The 23,291-nt window shown below is 39.5% G+C and overlaps 1 protein-coding gene across 1 annotated transcript in view; it reads left to right on the top strand.

The window, feature by feature from the left end:
* Nucleotides 1-23,291, top strand: part of LOC117505042 (NLR family CARD domain-containing protein 3-like) — a 44,173-nt gene that overhangs the window by 4,484 nt on the left and 16,398 nt on the right. The window contains 4 exon segments of the mRNA XM_034164572.1: nucleotides 2,288-2,529; nucleotides 7,839-7,935; nucleotides 11,768-11,843; nucleotides 15,293-15,527. Of these exon segments, the coding sequence (XP_034020463.1) occupies nucleotides 2,451-2,529; nucleotides 7,839-7,935; nucleotides 11,768-11,843; nucleotides 15,293-15,527 (487 nt within the window). The 5' untranslated portion in view covers nucleotides 2,288-2,450.

The raw sequence follows: 23,291 nt of genomic DNA, 5'->3' as shown, positions 1-23,291 counted from the left end.
TTGAAACGCCGCGTCATTGAGTCTTGCTCCTGTTGTGCTGTGCCATTCTACGCCATCTTGTCACTCCCTCTCCTATTCTCTCAAAACTTGAACAATACTTATGGATCGCTGCAGCAGCTTTACACACTTCCTATGTCTGATGTGGTCTGGGTCAAATTTACTTCTGCCACAGCTTGATATTAGCTGTTGTCAAATTGCGCGATGCAAGTAGGAACTCTCTGGGGACAAGCTAATGCTGTGTATGATTTGTGCAGCTAGACAAGCCCTAAATTGTTTTCACTCAGACATTATGATTAAATGTACAAACAATGCATCACTTAGACTTGTGTTGTGATTGCTGTCAATCCATAACATCGTCAGCATTTAATTAACTTTGGGTCCGCTCAGCCCATCACTTTTGCCCGCTTTCGGTAATGATCATAAGATGGGCAGAGTGCATGTGGACAGCAATGGGGTGAATTTATGTTTTTATATTATTAAAAGACATTAAATGCCAAGGAAATGCATAATTCAATTTTATTTGGCCTGTGAAGCACAACTGTGATAAAGGTTTTGCTGAGCACCAGTTACACCATTGCATCGATGTCCTCCATTATTTATGTGTTTGTGTTGTGTATAAAATGACATCATGGCAGATTTTGTAGATGCTATGGCTACCCCGTTCATGTAGAGATGCACCAATCCAAACTTTTTCACTTCCGATCCGATCCCGATGCTATTCCGATACCAGAGCTCTGTTTGCTTTAACATTGTTGATTTTATATGAGGATATTTTGTATCCCCAGTTATCCAGCTTCATGATGAAGTGGTATAGAGAAGAATTTTCTCCAAATGACGTGAAAGTTCAGCTACAATTTGCCAGAAGGAACCTCTAAGCTGCAAGCCTAGATTTGATGTTTTGGTGAAAGAATTAAGTACATTTATTTATTTTTGGGTCAGTGGCTGAAGTTTCATCTCTTAAACACCTGCTGGCGTACCTGCTCAGAGTACATGAAGTGTTTTTGGGATGGTCACGGTGCGCATTTCCTCATTTCCAAAACGCAAGAAGAAACCACCAAAAAAATAAATAAAAGTACTTAATTTACTCATATCAGTCAGTCTGGGTAAATTGTTGTACCCTAGCTTATTTTGTCTTTGTGCTCATAGTTAAAAAAAAAAAAAAAACTCCTCGCATTATTTAATGTGGCTCTTTCTCAAATGTTTGAATCAGGTCGCAACACAGTATCCTCCTCTTGGTGCAACGGCTTTGTAAACATTGCGCATTGCTGTCTTGGCTGTGCGGTGTTTAGCGGACATGTCGGCGATAGAAGTCCTCAGTGCTTGCCTGTTAGCTGGCTGCTAACTGCGGAAGAGACCTCGAACAGATGTCTCACATTACAGCGCTATTTGTCTCAGTGAGAGACACACCTCAGTTCAGAACACTCCCTCCCTTTCTCGCACTCTGCAGCAAACAGAAGAGCAAAGCAGCACTTGTGATTCACAGATGTTTTCCTGGATTGGAAAACTCTGCAGGTTATATCGGAAATTTCTGATCCGTGAATTACATTGGTATAGGAAGCCGATACGATATTGGATCGGATTAGCCCCATCACTGCACTTACGTTGAGGTACTACGGAGTACCCAGTTATAATGGAAAACCACATGCCTGGTAAATACAGTGTTCACAAACAAAAGATAAGGTGCTAATAAATGTTATTGTACTTGGCAAAAAGATCTCATAGTAAACTGCTTCTTGTTGCCACTAAACAGACAAGAACATCACTAGAAGTATCCAGAGGCTCATTTTCTAAGATCCTACCACCTCCTCATTCAGATCAGTGTACAGGAGCAGCATTCAGTTGTCACCTCTGTAAACTGTGTAAACATTTTGTGATTGTAGATGTAGATGCAGTACCTTTTTGACATAGAATTCACTTGAAATTATTAGGGATTGACTGATTATTCAACATTTTTATGATTACTGGTGTCAGTCATTTTAAAAGCCAATTTGCTGATTAGACAACTGCAGTCACTACAGCCTTTTTCTTCTGAGATTTTAATCATTAACATGTGCTGATCCTATTTGACCCTGCTGTCACCATCGTCTGTGCATGTGTGTTTACAGCCACTGGCAGCAGGAGGATACAACATGAAGCTTATTACAAAAGTGTAATATAAACTTTTGGTGGCCCAGTTTTGTACGGATTAAAGAAAATGTTTGACAGCCAAAATGGTGCTGCTTAAGTTAAACTGTTCAGGATCATTTATCTGTCTGAACTTTGCTCTTTGTTGTGTTTCATTCTGCAGGCTGATGCTGTGGGAACCCATGAAGAAGATTTGCACAACAGCATAGAAGCCAAAAGAGTCACAGGCGACACATATTTCCTGGATCACAAGATGCCGCTGCAGTTTTTTGGGGCAAAATATTAGCAACAAAAGAAAACTGAAATTTCATCAGCAACTTAACAACATGAGAGAAACTTCTTTGGCAATGTCTGAAAAAGGGAAACGAAAAATGGAACGGGGGAAAAGGCTGAGGCAGAACAGTGGTAAGTGTTAGAAATACAAACAGTTTAATCATTTAATGTAACTGTTCTTTATGTAGTGGTAAGTGTTAGAAATACAAACAGTTTAATCATTTAATGTAACTGTTCTTTATGTATATTGAACTACTAATTCACATTTGGTGTTTCCACAACAGTATTATAGACCTGGTGAGTTTTCAGACTAACAAGAACCCTCACCAGTCCAGAAATATTTTGTTAATGACGCCAATGAAAAATTTGGCCTAATACCGTGCATCCAGAAAGTCTTCCCAGCGCTTCACTTTTCCCACATTGATAATATACGAGGTCTATTAGAAAAGTATCCGACCTTATTATTTTTTTCAAAAACCATATGGATTTGAATCACGTGTGATTACATCAGACATGCTTGAACCCTCGTGGGCATGCAAGAGTTTTTTCACGCCTGTCGGTTACGTCATTCGCCTGTGGGCAGTCTTTGAGTGAGGAGTCGCCCACCCTCTCGTCGTTTTTTTCATTGTTTAGGAATGGCTCAGAGACTGCTGCTTTGTTTGATCAAAATTTTTTCAAAACTGTAAGGCACAACTGAGTGGACACCATTCGAGAAATTCAGCTGGTTTTCAGTAAAAATTTTAACGGCTGATGAGAGATTTTGGTCTGGTAGTGTCGCCGTAAGGATGGCCCACGGTGCCTGACGGCGATCTGCGCTTCGAGGCGGCAGCGTCTCGCCGTTTCAAGTTGAAAACTTCCACATTTCAGGCTCTGTTGACCCAGTAAGTCGTCAGAGAACAGAGAACTTTCAGAAGAAGTCGGCATGAGGAGTTTATTTGGACATTCCATTGTTAACGGACATTTTGTAATGAAAGAACGTGCGGGCAGAGTCGCACGTCGGGCCGGACCTGACCGCGGGGGTCGCGACAGGAAAAACACCTCCATTGGAAACCTTAACAGGCAAGTTGGAACATGTCCAACTGTTAAACAATTTCTCAGTTACTCACTTGTTGAAAGCCATCAAAAGCCGCCTGAATTTTACAAATGGTTTTCAACACGGAGGTGTTTTTCCTGTCGCAGCGCGCACAGATTTGCCGAGTCGTCACGGAAACAACTCGGCGAATTTGCGCGCACGTCTTTCATTACAAAATGTCCTTAAACAGTGGAATGTCCACATAAAGTCCTCATGCCGGCCTCTTCTGAATCTTCTCTGTTCTCTCACGACGTCCTGGGTGAATTAAGCCTTAAATTAGGATGTTTTCAGGTCGAAACAGGCCGACGACGGCGCCTGGAAGCGCTGCGCGACGTCCCGCTCCGTGGGAAGTCCTTACACCGACAGAAACACCCTATAATCTCTCATCAGCCGTTAAACTTTTCACCGAAAACCAGCTTAATTTCTCGAATAGTGTCCACTCGGATATTCCTCACAGGTCCAGAAAAAATTTTGATAAAGCAACGCGCGCCGTCTCGAGCAGCGTGTGAAACAAAGGAATTCAGCCGAGAGGGCGGGACCACATCTCACTCAAGGCCTGCCCACAGGGAAGTGACGTCACCGACACGCGTGAAAAAACTCACGCATGCGCACGAGGGTTCAAGCATGATTGGTGTAATCGCACGTCATTCAAATCCATATAGTTAAAAAAAATAAATAAATAAAAGGGTCGGTTTATTACCTAATAGACCTCGTACTTACAAATGATATTGATACAAAAACATTAAGTGGCCTATTAATCAATGATATTAGTGACCATTTACCAATTTTTACCAACTGAGCTTAATTTAAATAAAAATGTACTAAGAAAATACAATACTGTAAGCAAATGCAATCAGAAGAAGCTATCTCTGCCTTTAAAATGATTTACTTTTACATGATTGGAATCCCATATATGAAAAGCAAGATGCTAATCTAGCATATTCCAAATTTGTAAACATATTTATCAGTATATACAACAAAAATTGTCCTATTATACAGTATTTTAAAAATTATAAATATAAAGCTAACCCATGGATAACAAAATGTCTTCAAAAGACTTGTAAGAAGAAAAATATGCTATATAGAGAATTCCTTAAAAGGAAATCAAGAGGCAAAGATTAAATATAAGAGCTATAAAAACAAATTCCAACTATTATGCGGAACTGTAAAAAAAATCATTCTTTGAAAAAATACTAAACGATAATAAAAACAACATAAAGGAAACATGGAAAATACTGAATAAACCCAGTATCAAATAAACCCAAATCAAATAACTATCCTAAATACTTATAACAACAAAGATGAATATAACCTTTTGGTTTACCTTTTGGGAAACTTCAGGTGGGCTGCTATGTGCCTTTTACTAAGGAGTGGCTTCCATCTGGCCACTCTACCATACAGGCCTGATTGGTGGATTGCTGCAGAGATGGTTGTCCTTTTGGAAGATTCTCCTTTTTCCACAGATGAATGCTGAACTCTGACAGAGTGACTATCGGGTTCTTGGTCACCTCCCTGACTAAGGTCCTTCTCCCCTGATTGCTCAGTTTAGATGTGCAGACAGCTCTAGGAAGAGTCCTGGTGGATCCAAACGTCTTCCATTTACAGATGATTGAGGCCACTGTGCTCAGTGGGATCTTCAAAGCAGCAAAAATGCTTCTGCATCCTTCCTCAGATTTGCGCCTTGGGACAATCCTGTCTGAGGTCTACAAACAATTCCTTTCACTTCATTGTTGGTTTGTGCTCTGACATACACTGTCAACGGTGGGACCTTATATGGAGACAGGTGCGTGCCTTTCGAAATCATGTCCAGTCAACTGAATTTACTCCAGGTGGACTCCAAATAAGCTGTAGAAACATCTCATTGATGATCAGTGGAAACAGGATGCACCTGAGCTCAATTTAGTGCTTCATGGCAAAGGCTGTGAATACTTATGTACATGTGATTTCTTAGTTTTTATTTTTTAATAAATTTGCAAAAATCTCAAACTTTTTTCACATTGTCATTATGGGGTATTGTGTTTAGAATTTTGAGGAAAAAATGAATTTCATCCGTTTTGGAATAACAAAACAAACAAAACATAACAAAATGTGGAAAAAAAGCGCTGTGAATACTTTCTGGATGCACTGTAGATAGGTGGTTTTAGCAGGTGGGATGGAGGGCAACAGCCCCTCTGGGTTCTAGTGTTAAGAATCAGTGAATGAAAGCCACACAGGTGAAAATATTGTCCAGGAGGAACAAGAGCATTCAGAGATTTCTGACGTCCACCAATTCGGATCCGGATCACCTCCAAAATTCAGTAGAGTCTTTCATGCCGTAATATGTACGTGGTGCAAATTTGGTGAGAATCCGTGAAGTAGTTTTGACATAATTCTTCAAAGCCTATATAAAGTGAAATCTTGATCCAGATTCCGGATTACCTCCAAAATTTAGTGGACTCATCCATGGCCTAATATATATCGGTGGTGAAAATTTGGTGAGAATCCGTGAAGTAGTTCTCATGTAATCCCGCAAAGCCTATATGAAGTGTAACTTGATCCAGGATCTGGATCACCACCAAAATTTAATGGAGTCTTCATGGCCTAATATGTATCTGTGTTGAAAATTTCATGAAAGTCTGTGCAGTAGTTTAGACGTAATCCTGCTAACAGACAGGTAGACAGACAAAGAAAATAACCAGTGATTTTATTATGTCCTTAGTTGACGTAATGACAAAGTGTCATGCCTGTGACATGCCCCTCTGTCTTGTGTTGGACAGGAATTGTTTCTCTGAGTGGCACAAATAATTTGTGTGGCATCTTATTGTTTTGTAAGTAGCTGTACAAGAAACACCTGAAGCATTTCCTGAATTTTAATGTAAATAGTTGTGTATAACTTTGTTGTTTGCTACATTTGTACATATGTTTTTGAATTCTACAGTTTATATTTGCATTCTAAGTTACAAAAAATGGTTTGTACATGTTTGTGGTTTTCACAGTAAAAACAAAAAAACAAATGCTTTTGTACAAGTACTTGGATTTTATGTTTTTGTGTGAATTTAGGTCTGTTGTGTCTATACAGTATGTCAGAATGAAAGAAAAACTAAAAAATCACACAGGTGAGGATGTGCTGAAAAAATGAGACCAAACAAGGTAAACAGTTTTTTAAGGTAAATTATGAAGGTAACACCAAAATTACTCAAAAACAGCCAATTATACCCTGGACCCCAGAGGGTTTGCACGACGCTTTATCTAACAGCATTAGAGGCTTCACAGTGAGTAACAGTCTGGAAAGATTTGATTGCGAAGCACATTGAGGAGGTGGTGAGTTGATCAAAGTGACATGTAAAAATTAAAAACACTTTAGATAGACCTCTGTGTTGAGATATAGTCCAAAATGTGATACTTTCTATTCCAGGCCAAGGCTGGAACTGGTACTGTATTTTGTGTAATTATGTGATGAAATCAGCATGTGTAAACCTCATCTTAGGTAGCTGGATGTTGACATTGATTTAACTGCAGATATTAAATTGATATTGCTAATAATCACTGAATGGTAAATGTCAGCTAAGAAGTGATCAGTAAAAAACAATTAACATTTGTTAATTGAAAACTCAATGAATATAACTAGTTCTAGTTCTAAGTTCTAATTAGGAGAAAAAGTGGACCTGAACTTTGTTGGTAACTTTGATTACACTATGTAACAAATTTTTATTTTTGTTTTGTTCCTGGGTACACATTGTGTTTTCCTAACCTGTTATGCCTTAAATAAATAGAAAATAGCTGTTATTCCACAGAAACTTTGCTTCTGTGATCAGGACACTGATATTTTGAAATTTGTCTGTTTTCAAGAATATTCTCGATTCACCTTCGGTACTACTGAGTAGTCTTCTAGAATATTCTTTAACTGCTAGAACTGTCCAGAATTTTCTAGAAGTTTCCAGAATGATCTAGAACTTTCTAGAATGTTTAAAAAAAAAAAAAATCAAAGTTTGTGCTGAATGTAGTCATTTTTCCATAGACTTTAGACATAAGCAGTTGAAATATAACACTTAGAAGCCAGGAACAAAAACTGTGTTACATAGTGTTATTCAGAGCTCCGGTTTGATATCTGGAGTTAGTGCACAGAGATATTTGGAATTACCAGCTTAGCTCATAAAAACTCAGGAATAGATTCATTTAGAGAAGATTCTCCACACAAGTCAAAGGACCATTTATACTAATTGACATAATTACACATCTAAAGTTAAAACTCCTGACAGTCTATTTTCTGCCTTGTAAGTGCTAAAATGGTGACGCATCAGCCTGTCAGTGGAGTGATGTTTGTCACGTAACAGTGGAATGATGGAAAATCCTGTTCTACAACATGGGTTTTTCTTTTGTGTGTGTGAAGGTATGGAGTCTGCTATGACTCAGTGTGAGCACAGAGAGGAAGGAGCCTCTAAAACCGGTCGGTGTGGGTGCTGTGACAAACATACCGAAGCTCAGAGGTGAGATGATTGGCTCTCTAACTGTCCAACATTTTTTAGCTGTACATGCATTGATTTTTACAGAGTTACTGACATAAATTCTGCAGATCCACTCACTGGCTCCGCTATACATATTCTACCAAGGATAGCTGCAGGGAAAGTTGTAAGTTGTAATAAGACAAGCAATGGTGGCCCCCCCGGACAATCCTCCACAATAAACCGGAGAGCCCAGTGTATCTTTATTTTATTTTGCCTGTTATAAAATGGCAGCACTGCTCAAAATAAGGCTTTCACTGGTCCTCACCTGTATACGCCCACTAGTTAACAGAACTTGTGACGTAACAGACCATACTTAACATAATTTCCGGACTATAGAGGCACCTGTATATTAGCCGCATCCACCAATGTCAAAAAGAAAAAAGAAATTGTACATAAATAAGTCGCATTTGTCTGTAAGCCGCGGGTCTCCACGTTGTAACATATTTACACAGAAAGATGTTAGAAAGACTTTTTGAATTAAATGCGTACAATAAATGCTTTTTTCCCCCCTGAAGTGTTGCACATAAATATTGCCGTGCACGTCATCCAGCGTGCACGCACAATGTCTCTGCTCCACACGGATAACTGAGTAATTTTAACTTTTTCGTGAGATTTCATCGCGTGCAGCCAGGATCAGATGGAGTCTGTGGTAAATGAGACGTTAATGAGGAGCTGTGACTTTTTCGGCTTGTTGCGCCAAGACAGAGAACCGGTTTGTAAGGGTGGGGGGAGGCTCCGCTCTACTAACTGATCTGACGGCGCGACTCTGGCGCAAAGTGCCCGAGAGGCTCGTTTCTTCACTAAAGCGAACTGGTAAGACCTTATATTTACACTGTGTGTGAATTTACAACACATGAGGAGCGCCTGTAAAAATCCATAAATTAGCCGCATCATTGTAAAAGCCGCAGTGTTCAAAGCGTGTGAAAAAAGTAGCGGCTTATAGTCCGGAAAATACGGTAATACATGGTCCATGTGGCAGACAAGCATCTCAAAAATAATCTGTCACAGCAAAGTGAAATGTGGGTGTTCTCTTGGTGTTCTCCAGCACTGGGGTCGTCAATACGTGCACAGAGAAACGTGCCACATCGCCAAAATGTTGACGCTGATGGTCTCTCACAATGCAAGTGATACTCTTTATCTTAATCTCCCTAAAGGGGCTTTTACAGTGGCGTATTCGTAGAGCTGCTCATTGTAGCGTTGTTTCATTTAAATATGCCCGAAATACGTGCTTACTCTGCCTTTAACAGTGTTCGTTCATACTTGCAGCTGCGTGTGTTCGCGTTTTAATATGTACACACAGTCGCGTGTGCCATGCCGCACCAGTTTCAGTGCTATTTTCTGCCTCTGTGGAAGTGCGCTCTGTTCTCTACTGCATGGTGTGGTGCGGCTCAAAAAGTCATTTAACATTATTATTATTATTATTTTTTATGCAGCGAGTGTGAGTTTAGAGTCACAGCTCTTTTCAGCTTTGATCAGACTGATCGATAAGGGCGTTTGATGAGCGCACCGACATGTGGCGAGTGCGCGTTTATTTTAAAGACTCAAAGCTCTGATTAGACACACACAGAGAGAGAGAGAGAGAGAGAGAGAGAGAGAGTGTGTGCGCGTGAGAGAGCGGTTTTATTTTACAACCCCTGGCAAAAATTATGGAATCACCGGCCTCAGAGGATGTTCATTCAGATGTTTAGTTTTGTAGAAAAAAAGCAGATCACAGACATGACACAAAACTAAAGTCATTTCAAATGGCAACTTTCTGGCTTTAAGAAACACTATAAGAAATCAAGAAAAAAGATTGTGGCAGTCAGTAACGGTTACTTTTTTAGACCAAGCAGAGGAAAAAAATATGGAATCACTCAATTCTGAGGAAAAAAATTATGGAATCACCCTGTAAATTTTCATCCCCCAAATTAACACCTGCATCAAATCAGATCTGCTCATTGACATTGACCCTATGCCATGACATTGACCCTATGTGTCTTTTTGCAAGGAATGTTTTTGCAGTTTTTGCTCTATGGCAAGATGCATTATCATCTTGAAAAATGATTTCATCATCCCCAAACATCCTTTCAATTGTCCAAAATATCAACATAAACTTGTGCATTTATTGATGATGTAATGACAGCCATCTCCCCAGTGCCTTTACCTGACATGCAGCCCCATATCATCAATGACTGTGGAAATTTACATGTTCTCTTCAGGCAGTCATCTTTATAAATCTCATTGGAAAGGCACCAAACAAAAGTTCCAGCATCATCACCTTGCCCAATGCAGATTCGAGATTCATCACTGAATATGACTTTCATCCAGTCATCCACAGTCCACAATTGCTTTTCCTTAGCCCATTGTAACCTTGTTTTTTTCTGTTTAGGTGTTAATGATGCCTTTCGTTTAGCTTTTCTGTATGTAAATCCCATTTCCTTTAGGCGGTTTCTTACAGTTCGGTCACGGACGTTGACTCCAGTTTCCTCCCATTCGTTCCTCATTTGTTTTGTTGTACATTTTTCGATTTTTGAGACATATTGCTTTAAGTTTTCTGTCTTGACGCTTTGTCTTCCTTGGTCTACCAGTATGTTTGCCTTTAACAACCTTCCCATGTTGTTTGTATTTGGTCCAGAGTTTAGACACAGCTGACTGTGAACAACCAACATCTTTTGCAACATTGCGTGATGATTTACCCTCTTTTAAGAGTTTGATAATCCTCTCCTTTGTTTCAATTGACATCTCTCGTGTTGGAGCCATGATTCATGTCAGTCCACTTGGTGCAACAGCTCTCCAAGGTGTGTTCACTCCTTTTTAGATGCAGACTAACGAGCAGATCTGATATGATGCCACTGTGAAAGCCCCTTAAGTAATCTCCTGTTTGATACAAAGTCATTCCAGTGTTACCTAAGAATCCTCCACAGAGACCTACTACCAAAGACATCCAGCCGTCACCTTAGGTCACTGGTTAGCGTCCAAATCTCACAACCGTACAGCAAAACCGATACCAGGACCCGGAAGACTTCTCCCGCAAAAATATTGGTATTAGCAAACACCTTATCTCTACCAACCTCATAAGCTCCATAAATCACAGCCAAAAATTTCAGAGGTGAATATTAATGATGGCCAAATGAGGCTTCATGAATCTTCATTGGGGGATCAGCACAGGCACATATGGACCTCAGGGCGAATTTTAGGTCGTTCTTTTTTCTGAAAATGGAAGACTTGTGTAAAAATAACTGTAAGACCCACTTGATTAAGTTGATATTTTGCAAATGGTGCAATATCAACTTTTACAAAGAAAACATCTTTATATGAAGCTTGAGAGAAAATGTTCTGGCCTTCCTATGGAATCTTGTACCCTATGATTCCCCAAGACCACAACCTTCTCCAATTTGCTAATGTCACAACCATGTGAGTCTCCTGGAAAATTAATTGAATGAAAGTTGGGTTACAATCCTGAGTTAATTTATCGGTACTTGCAAATGTTTATAAAGCAGAAAAAGACAGTTATAATTTCATACAATTTTTGGTGCGTTTTGTGTCTTAAGCAGGGGTGGGTGGAAATCTTATTTTTGGGATTTCACTGTTTTTGTTGGGGTGGCCCATCCTTCCTACCCTGTGTACAGAGAAACACTGCACAGGATTTTCTGACATCTTTCCCAAAAAGTCAGTGTGAGTTCCTGAGTGTACTGATAATCATCCTGACTGTTTGTTTGTCAGTGGGATCAGCCAGGACCAACATAAATACAGTGATCACATCAGTGATGTGTGTTATCACCATGTTGAAACTGTTTGTGTTCAGACGTGTAAACTGTTTCTGATTGGTTCACAGAGGGAGGCAACGAAGCTCAGAGGTTGAAGGTGCTCCAGCTGCTCGGCGGCCAATCAGGCTGAAAGACATAGCTATGGTCTGTTGGCTTCCATTTGACATTGTCATTGATCAGGTTGCTCATAATGTTTCCATGTTATACACTTTGATGTTTATTCTCTCATTTACTTCCCTGAATGTGCAAATTATTTCTACTGTGAGGGGCCTGAAAATCCTGCTGTTGTTGTTGGGTAATTCTACCATAACGGGATTACAGTCAGAGCAAATTGTTAATGGTGAGCTTCTATGAAACTGCCTTGGCTCCTGATGATCAGTCACCCAGGCAGTCCACTGGTTGACCCCTGTCTCCTTAAAGCAGCCATCAGGCCATAATTGAAGTTCCCTCTCATTGCATGGCATATGCCCTTTCTCGGTCTCCTCAATCCCCCCTTTGTTGTCAACTTTGAAAGAATGGCCTCATCACTACAGTCACATTTCATGATTATTGGCTCTGTGCCCAGTACAGGGGTGCACAGTGACGTGTGCTGTTTGCACAGAGCAGAGGCTTCCTGTACAAAGATTTGCATGGATTTCCTACTGAAACATGGCGTACGCTAAAAACCAGAAACTGGCTTAAGCACAAAAATATCCGCTGTGGAATTGAGCGCATACACACCAAACTCTGCCCTGGCCACGCTCCTATATGAATATGCAAATCATGTAAATAGGCCCTGGAATTGGGATTCCCCACGCCGTCACATCAGTCAACATGAACACAAAAGAAATTATACTGAATGTGTGCTACAGATGACTGGAAATTACGTGGAGACACGCAGGGATAATTTATTTACCCTGTTACGATCCCAATTCCATTGAAGTTGGGACGTTGTGTAAAATGTAAATAAAAACAGAATACAGTGATTTGCAAATCCTCTTCAACTTATATTCAATTGAATACACCACAAAGACGAGATATTTAATGTTCAAACTGATAAATATTGTTTTGTGCAAATATTTTCTCATTTTGAAATGGTTACCTGCAATACGTTTCAAAAAAGCTGGGACAGTGGTATGTTTACCACTGTGTTACATCACGTTTCCTTCTAACAACACTCAGTAAGAGTTTGGGAATTGAGGACACTAATTGTTGAAGGTTTGTAGGTGGAATTCTTTCCCTTTATTGCTTGATGTACGACTTCAGTTGTTCAACAGTCCGGGGTCTCTGTTGTCGGATTTTGCGCTTCATAATGCGCCACACATTTTCAATGGGTGACAGGTCTGGACTGCAGGCAGGCCAGTCTAGTACCCGCACTATTTTACTACGAAGCCACACTGTTGTAACACGTGCAGAATGTGGCTTGGCATTGTCTTGCTGAAATAAGCAGGGACGTCCCCGAAAAAGACGTTGCTTGGATCGCAGCATTTGTTGCTCCAAAACCTGGATGTACCTTTCAGCATTGATGGTGGCATCACAGATAGTAGTAAGATCCTTTACACAATGATGTCGGGTTTTTAATGCAGTGCCGCCTGAGGGATCGAAGGTCACGGGGATTCAATGTTGGTTTTCGGCCTTGCTGCTTACGTGTAGAACATTTCCGCATTCTCTGAATCTTCTGATTATATTATGAAATGTAGATGATGGAATCCCAAAATTCCTTGCAATTGAATGTTGAGAAACATTGTTCTTAAACTGATGGACTATTTTTTCACGCAGTTGTTCACAAAGTGGTGATCCTCACCCCATCTTTGCTTGTGAATGGCTAAGCCTTTTGGGGATGCTCCTTTTATACTCAATCATGACACTCACCTTTTTCCAATTAGGCGTTCTTTGAGCATTCATCAACTTTCCCAGGCTTTTGTTGCCCTGTCCCACTTTTTTTGAAACATGTTGCAGGCATCCATTTCAAAATGAGCAAATATTTACACACAAACAATAAAGTTTATTAGTTTGAACATTAAATATCTTGTCTTTGTGGTGTATTCAATTGAATATAGGTTGAAGAGGATTTGCAAATTGCTGTATTCTGTTTTTATTTACATTTTACACAGCATCCCAACTTCATTAGATTTGGGGTTGTAAATGGTATAATCATGAAACTGGAACAGTGTTCGTGGGAGTCAGTGCATCTCAGAGCCGCACTGATGCACAGTGTGGCCATCTGGGGTCTAACAGCCATGAAATCATGATATTACAGATACATCCTCTGACACATGAGGTGAACTGACAATAGATCTGTGATATCATGCTCATTCTGGATGTTACACTGCAGTCACAGGTGCTGCTCATCAGCGTGTCTCTGTCACGTACTGACGTGCAGTGCGGCCATATGGATGGGGTCTAACGGCCATGAAAACATTACAGATACGTTATTAACCTCGCTTGCTCTGTTAACAATCCTTTAATATTAACTAGTTAAGCAAGTAAACTGAGAAAAAAGTGACAAATAATTATGAACAAATAAATAAATGTAATGAAATAAAAGTGATGAGACAACATGACTAGGAGTAAAAATAACCAATATTATGGAATAAAAAAATCTTTAACAACTGATTTTAAATGTTCCATAAACAAGCACCAGTGTAAGCAAAAAGAAGACTGTCCAAAAGATTTAACAGAAGAAATGAAGAAAGACGGGACCTGAATGAGTACTACGAGAGGAAGAGTTGAGCTGGAAGGCACAGGCTCGCAAGGCAGGGGCCGAACCATGTACGATGTTGTGTATGTGGTTACGTTTAACATATTGACTTGCTGGAATTCAGTGAACCCTATGTGGGTTCTTGGAGGGGCGTTTAGGATATATCGGCCCACTTTCTTCTTTGTGGTCTGCAGAAGATACTTATATTTCTTGGTTAGACCAGAGTACCAAGATACACTCACGTAGTCAACGTGACAATGGACCAAGGATGTGATTAACAGCTTCTTTAGTTTGACATCCACATTTCTGGTCTACCTATAAATGAATTTATGTTTTGCCAATAATGTTTTCGGCTATGATAGATCCAGAAAGTGATCGGTCGATTTCAACACCCAGGCACTTAACACAGGATTTACAGGAAAGGATTTGACTACAGAATGTGTGGAAAAATTTTAAACAAACAAAAAAACAAATGCAAGAAAGATGACCTCATATTCTTGCACAACTTGTGTTTGCAGGAAGAAAGGGACAAAATAACACCTGTAATGCTTCACTGATTGGTATCCCCAGTGCCAAACATCTTTTAAGTTGTGAGAAGGAATGGTAGTATTAGAAAGTGGTAAATACTTTCCCATCCCAACTTTTTTTTAGAATACATTGCAAACCTGAAATGAAGGGATGGCTGTATGTTAACCAATGAAATGAGGTTGACTCAACAAATCATGAAGTATCTTGGGTTTGTCTGCAATGAAATAAAAGTAAATGTAAAAGTAAATGTAAGAATCAGTTTTTTTTTTGGGGGGGGGGGGGGGGGATCTTTTATATGATCCTAAATTGTCTGACTTGGGGTTGTATTTTCTACTTTTTGATTGTGTTTACATTGTGTTCCCGTGTTGTTTATATTCTATTCTAGCTTCGAGAAGACAAGCTTCTCTCATATGTTAAAAGTGAGCTGAAGAGGATCCGCAAGGTACTACTGACAAATGAACCAGTCTTCTTGGAGAGTCAGAGTACAGATGATGAAGGGGGGGACGGCAGCGAGGAATATGAGGATTTGAAGATGGACAGCAGAAGGGCTTTTGCCAACCTCGCAATGAGTTTCCTGAAGAATATGAATCAGGAGGAATTGGCTGAGTGTCTACAGAACAGTAAGAATATTTCTGGCAACATTTAACACAGATGCTAAATGACACGTGATCTTTGTACATTTCAAATACACAGTGAAGTACATAAGTATTTTTTCAATGACACCTCTTTAGCTCACCTGGACTGAAGGTCTGATGGGTTTATGCTGTGGGTCGTCTATCCGTTGTTGGCGGCGTGTGTAAACATCTTCTGCAAAACCACTGGACCAGTGATGCTGAAATTTTGGTGTGCATGTTCCTACCCATGAGGACAACAAAATTAGTTCAAGGCATTCCACTGTGGTGGCCATCTTGAAAATATCATATATAGCTATTTATGCAGCAGTTGAGATGAAATTTGCTACATGGGTAGCAATCAGCAAGCTCAAAAACAGATGGCTTTTGGGAAATTTTCAGTTTTGACCTTGATGTGACCCCCGGATTGTGACCACCCACTTTTCCAGTTGTCACTTTAAACAACTTCTTCTCAGAAACCACTCAGTCAGTGGAACTGAAATTTAGTGTGCTTAAAACATTTTAAATGCTGAAATGTACTACATGGGTAGCAGTCAGCAAAACCAAAAATGAAATCTGATAGTATTTGCAAAATATTAGCTCACCTGGACCACAGGTCCGGAGAGCTTATGTTGTGGGTTACCTGTCTGTCGGCATTAGCGGTAGCGCGTGTAAACATCTGTCTGCCTGAAGCCAGTGAAGTTGAAACTTGGCATAAATGGTCCATACTATAAGGACACCAATGTTTGATTGAGGCATTCCAATCCGATGTCAAACATGGTTGCCATGGTGGCCGTATTGAAAATGCCACCTAGAACCATTGGTCAGGAGTTTTTAAAGATATTAAGCTTAAACCTGGTTCAAGGGTAGTTAGTAGGTAGCACCAAAGTATATCGGAAGAATCTTTAAGTTTTTTTTTATTATTATTTTGACCTTGATACAACCTTTGAAGTTTGGCCATGTCCACCTTTCGAGCTGAAACTGTGACTCTTGTATCATCCAGGTGAGCTACAGTGCCCATGGCACTATTTTTTTTTTTTTTTTGTCTTTTATCTTCGTATACTACCACAATAAAATTTAAATAACACAGTCAAGATGTGGCTGAAGTTTAGACATGCAGCCTTAATTTGTGGAAACTTGACCAAGTACGACTTGGTTTTCTTATCATGCCAGTCTGATGTTCTCCCTTCTTTGATCAATCTGGTCAAGTGGAAACTGTAAGAAGATCCAAAATGTTCCCTCTGTGGCAGTAGAGCATCCTTTCAACAGCTGTATGTCTGATGGGTCTTCTCGGTGCGGTTGTTTTGATTTTTGTTTTTGGTCATTTCCTGTTGCTCCCCCCCTCTTTTTTGTCTTTTTGTTTCTCTTTGTTTTGGGCGGGGGGGGGGGGGGGCGGTAGGGTGCCCCTAATTGAGAGAGTGGCGACATGACGAGTCGGAACAAAACGGTCATGTGACTTGTGATGCCATCTTGGGTTCAAAATAGCGTTGGCTGTTAATCTGTGTGCATGTAAATTCAGCTATTTTATTTATTTATTCACTGAAAATGCCAGGTTGCTGTGCATTTGGATGCACAAATGGACACAACAAGGGCTTCAAGATTCCCTTCAGATCCGAACAGAATAAAAATTTGGGAAAATAAAGTCAGCAGTATGTAATTGAAGCCGACATCATCGTCAAAGTTTTGAGAGGTAAATTTAGTGTTCAGTCCCATGTACAGTAAAACTCACCTAAACCGTCATCGTATAAACCGGATGTTTGCAGTCACCGGCCAAAAAAAGTCCCAATGTTTTTGTATTGTTTTCCAAGTTAAAAAATGTATATAAGGGATTTTGTACAATGGATTTTAACTCACATGGGATAAAATGTCCTGTCCGATTGCAATATATTTCCATTAAAAACTCCGAGCAGTCTGGATGTGCACAGTAACAGAGGCACAAATTAAGGTTCAGCTCTGACACTTGCCGATTTGAGGAAAGTGGGACCAGAGTCATTTCTGTGATTAAAAGCCAGACCGTTTATTTTTTCACACTGTGCTCAGACTCAGACCCACAACCTGACATGCACCTGTTAAATCAGACACAAAAGGCTGTGATTTGACACTTTTCTGCTTTCACTCTTTCATATTTTAATAGTTTTTACAGTGCGCACGCTGATTACAAATGGATTAGAAAAGTCTGCAACTTTACAACACCGAGTGGAAAAAGAGGAAAGTGTTCAGCTTACCTTTGAATAGGAGGTGATGAATGTAGAAAGAAAAGCTTGTTGAGGGTCAGATTAGTCCAGAATAAAGCATAATCCAGAGATGGAGAACTTTAAAACTGTCACGCACGTCAATGCATGACACAGAGTTACAGAGCTGCAGAAGCATAAAATCAGGCTTTAAATTCACTAAATGAATCATCATAAATTTAGATAAATTTGATAGCTTAACTATTTTTCTATTTATTTTGATAGCACCTGTACCTGGATGTGTTGCTGTATGTGGTTATATGATTTTAAAAAAATGTTGAAAACATAAAAGGCTCATTCAGTAGTTAAGCACAGTTGGACCCAAAAATGGTGCCATGTTCTGAGTTGACACTCTAGGGGGTGGCTTCACTTTCATTTTCTGTTTGTATGTACTGTAAGTATTTGATAAATGTCCACTAATGCCACTAACTGGATGTCCTCTTACTGACTCCTCCACAAGGTTTTGTGAGCTGGAATGTTAGTAGGAGGAGAACTATTAAGAGATTGAGAGTATTTGCTCATTTGAAATGACTTGTCATAGTGTTTTTGCAGGAAACCCACTAGAGACCAAGTCAAGCTAAAATGTCCATGGGTTTCTGAGGTGTTTCTTTTCCTCAAATTTAATCTTTAAAGCCAGAGGGGTTGCCATTTTAATTAGCAAGTCAGTTTTTTCACTTTTACCTGATAAGAATGCAGATATTTAATCCTTTCAGGCACACAGTCCCATGTTCCTGTATTATTCGTTAATATTTATGCCCCCAATTTTGACAACCTACGTGCATTTTATGTATTACCTGTTTGAATGCCTCCCAATGTTGAGCAACAATTTCCTTATATTTGGAGGAGACATGAATTGTGTAATTGATCCTAAGATAGACGGTTGTAATCCATAAAGTTTGACTCCCATCATTAATGTCTTCACTTTCTGATTTCATGTCTAAGAATAGTTGCATTGATCCCTGGAGATTCTATAACTTGCACAGCGGTGAATATTCCTTTTCACAGATGCACAAAACTTTCTCTCAGATTGATTATTTTTCATTGATGCCAACTTAATATCAATGTTGAAAGTTTTCCAGTAATTCCCAGAAATCCAGGTAGTTATTTTTGTTTTCCTGGCCCTCGTCGGATTTAGTCTGTGGGCTATTAAATCTGACTTTTAAACGTCCTGAGACGTGACTGAAGGATTAATGTTGTGTGCCGCCGCTCAGCCACACAGCATCAAATGAGAGGCACCGTTACAGATTTTACTGTGAGTTCCGCGCCATGCTGAAACTACAAAGCAAATGGATGAAATGTTGTTCTGCTGGAGGGAGATGATTTCAAGTTCATCAGGAGTAAATTCAGATGGGGCTGGTTCAAGCAAAAAGGATCAAACGGCAACCTGACTTTTTTTAAATCATTGTTTATACAGAAAAGCTAACACTCCTAGTAAGTCCTTGATTTTGCAATGCAATGTGAGTCTATGTAATGAATGATCCAGCTGTTGTCATCGTCACATTGTTATGCCTTAAGGCCCAGTCACACGGCACTAACGAAGGACACCGAATCCAAAACGAAACAAGAAATCTGGACTTGCGTTGACTTTCGGAGACATCGTTTAACCGTCGTCCAGCTTCGTTCCTGTAGCTGGTGCTTCATCAGAATTTTCAAACTGTCGAAAAATGTGAACGAATCCTGATGACGACCTCAATTTGTCCCTATTCTGTTTTGCTTTCTGTCTTGACGGTTCCTCATCGTTTACATAGTTCCCGTACCGTTAGCATTCCGTTTGATTGTTGTCCAACTTTTGGAATTGATCGGGATGATGCATAGTAATAATTTTGTTACGTGATATGAGACGAGATATGACATGGTGGTCATAGATTAGTGATTTTGGGGGGAAAACTTTGAGCATATCCTTCTATGGAAAATTTAGAATCCAGTTATACCAGTCACCATCCATAGCCAACCATGATTCAGTTTTTCCCAGATGTGTTACCAAGGGTTTAAATGATTACTACAAAATATTATTTTCATAATTTCTGTGTTTTTACGAACTTTGATTTCAGACTTTGATTGCAATTACTATGGCACTTTTTATGTCATAGATTGTGAAGAACTGTGAGTTAGTGAGTCACACGGGTTTCTACCAGCTATTTATTATATCATGTTTCAAAATCTGTCTTTTGGAAGAATTTACTTCAAATTGTCTCCATGCAAAACGCTAAAACTGCTAAATCTGCATTTTATGGTTCTTCTGTTACTTGGATGTGAAATTGACTATCGACTATGAAATTGGGCTATTAGTAAAAAAAGTAGAAAAGGGGGTGTTCACAATAATAGTAGTGTGGCATTCAGTCAGAGTTCATCAATTTTGTGGAACAAACAGGTGTGAATCAGGTGTCCCCTATTTAAGGATGAAGCCAGCACCTGTTGAACATGCTTTTCTCTTTAAAAGCCTGAGGAAAATGGGACGTTCAAGACATTGTTCAGAAGAACAGCATAGTTTTATTAAAAAGTTGAATGGAGAGGGGAAAACTTATACGCAGGTGCAAAACATTATAGGCTGTTCATCTACAATGATCTCCAGTGCTTTAAAATGGACAAAAAAACGCGTGGAAGAAAATGAAAAACAACCATCAAAATGGATAGAAGAATAACCAGAATGGCAAAGGCTCACCCATTGATCAGCTCCAGGATGATCAACGACAGTCTGGATTTACCTGTAAGTGCTGTGACAGTTAGAAGATGCGTGTGTGAAGCTAATTTATTTGCAAGAATCCCCCGCAAAGTCCCTCTGTTAAATAAAGGACATGTGCAGAAGAGGTTACAATTTGCCAAAGAACCCATCAACTGGCCTAAAGAGAAATGGGGGAATATTTTGTGGACTGATGAGAGTAAAATTGTTATTTTTGAGTCCAAGGGCCGAAGACAGTTTGTGAGACGACCCCCAAACTCTGATTTCAAGCCACAGTTCACAGTGAAGACAGTGAAGCATGGTGGTGCAAGCATCATGATATGGGCATGTTTCTCCTACTATGGTGTTGGGCCTATATATCGCATACCAGGTATCATGGATCAGTTTGGATATGTCAAAATACTTGAAGAGGTCATGTTGCCTTATGCTGAAGAGGACATGCCCTTGAAATGGGTGTTTCAACAAGACAATGACCCCAAGCACACTAGTAAACCAGCAAAATCTTGGTTCCAAACCAACAAAATTAATTCCTCACAGATGTGAAGAAATCATGAAAAACTGTGGTTATACAACTAAATACTAGTTTAGTGATTCACAGGATTGCTACAAAAGCAGTTTGAACATAATAGTTTTGAGTTTGTAGCGTCAACTGAATCTACTGGTACCTTGTTTCCCATGTAACAATAAGAAATATACTCAAAACTTGGATTAATCTTTTTAGTCACATAGCACTACTGTTATTCTGAACACTATTGTAAATTATCAGTTTACCAGAAATAACGAATCCTTGTTATTGCGTTTCCTATTTATGTAAGTGTATAAGAATTGAATTTAAACCCAAATCAGTGTTCCTGAGAACTAAAAGTGATATTGTTAATTTAATGAACAGTAAGTGCAGCTTTACTTGTATCAATTTTTATTTTTGTTCATGTTAAGACTGTCAGTTATTATAAAACCACAAATTGCTGAATCAAATGTTTAGATAAATGTGTAGAGGGAATAGTAACAGTCCAATGCAAATATGTGACTTTTAGGGAATAGTAGTAACACCGGGCTCTCATCCATGTGACAAACTGTGTATAATAGTTTTGTCATCTTGCCGATATGGGAAAATATGGTTTTATGACAAACATGGGACTGAGAAATAGCTCTTTTAGATTATAAATTGCACCAAATTGCATGAAGTATTTCCACCAGACCCCCACAAGCTCAGTTCCCCCCCCCACAGGCCACTTTCACCAAGATGTAAATGGTAAAGGGACTGCATTTATGTAACGCTTTTCCATCTGCATCAGACGCTCAAAGCGCTTTACAGATAATGCCTCACATTCACCCCGATGTGAGGGTGCTGCCACACAAGGTACTCACTACACACCGGGAGCAATAGGGGATTACAAACCTTGCCCAAGGGCCCTTAGTGATTTTTTTTTTTTTTTTTCCAGCCAGGCTGGGATTTGAACAGAGTTTTTTCTGGTCCCAACGCCGTAAGCACTTGACCATCACCTCTCCTGTGTCAACAGTTAAATATAATTCCATTGTTATTTCTGATCATGCACCTCTCTTCTTGAATATTTTGTTGTATCCCCAACCCCGGTTCTCAGCGCTTTAGAGGTTCAGTACTCTGCTTCTGTCAGATAATAAATTCAGTGAATTTATTTCAGCCTCAGTTGATGACTTCATTACTGTTAACCAGAATGAATCTTTAAAAGCATACCTGTGGGGTGAGATCATCTTTTACTTGCCATATGTGAATAAAACCCATAAAGCCAAGTTGCAAGAGCTCTCCATTAATATCAGTAAAGTGGATCAACAACTAGCTGCTGGCCCATCTCCTGATTTATTCAAACAGTGCGCTGAGTGACAGACTGAATTTGATCTCACCACAACCACTGAAGCGTTTGTGTTTCATCCCTCAGATAAAAGACTGATCAGCCACTTTGTACACTGACCCTATCATTGTTGAATCTGTTTTTCACTTATTTTGTTCTTTTCAATACACAATCAAATAAACAAACAAAAAAAAACTTGCAACATTGCAACTTTTGTTGAAAATGTATGAGAAAAATGTTAATCCCTCAGAATCACCCTCTGACTCCATGGCAATGAATTCTTTCCTAGATGGTCTCAATTTCAGGGTCAGGCCCAGATGTTGCTAAACTTAACACACCACTAATGGTGGAGGAAATCATCCTTGCTATGTAAAGTATGCAAAATAATAAAGCCCCTTGCCCTGATGGGTTTCCTGTCAAATTCTTTAAAAGATTTAGGACTAAATTAGCACCACTATTACTATGTTTATTTTGAATCTCTGAAACATGGATCTCTCCCTCCTACCTTAAGACAAGCCTCCATAAGTCTGTTTTAAAAAAAAAAGACAAAGATCTGAATCACTGCAGCTCATAAAGATCTATTCCTTAATGAATGTGGGTGCGAAAATCCATGCTGAGTCTTTGGCACATCTCTTGGAGAGTATTCTTCCTACTATAATTTCATACAAAAACTGGATGTATAAAGGGGCATCAGTTATTCTATAATGTCCATACACTATTGGATATTTTCTCTTCTAAAAATATTGCAGCCACCCCTGAGGTGGTGATCTCCAAGTGTCAAGTGTTTGACAGGGTTGAATGTGACTATTTGTGTACTGTATAGGATGAAATTGTTCTGGGAAATGTATTTAGCTTAGGGAATGACCCTGTTGTGTCTGATTTGCCGATGTTCATGCTAGTTACACTGTTGCAAATTGAGCTTTAAAAAGGAGTTTTATTGTGACACCTTAGCGGAGCTGAAAAACAGCTATTAGCGACCGTATAACAGCATGAACGTCTGCAAATCATCAGACACAAGGGGTTATTTTCATTC

The sequence above is a fragment of the Thalassophryne amazonica genome, chromosome 23 (assembly GCF_902500255.1).
Source record: "Thalassophryne amazonica chromosome 23, fThaAma1.1, whole genome shotgun sequence".
Lineage (NCBI taxonomy): Eukaryota > Metazoa > Chordata > Actinopteri > Batrachoidiformes > Batrachoididae > Thalassophryne > Thalassophryne amazonica.
The sequence above is the reverse complement of the archived record's forward strand: the minus strand, read 5'-3'. Positions and strand labels throughout refer to the sequence as shown.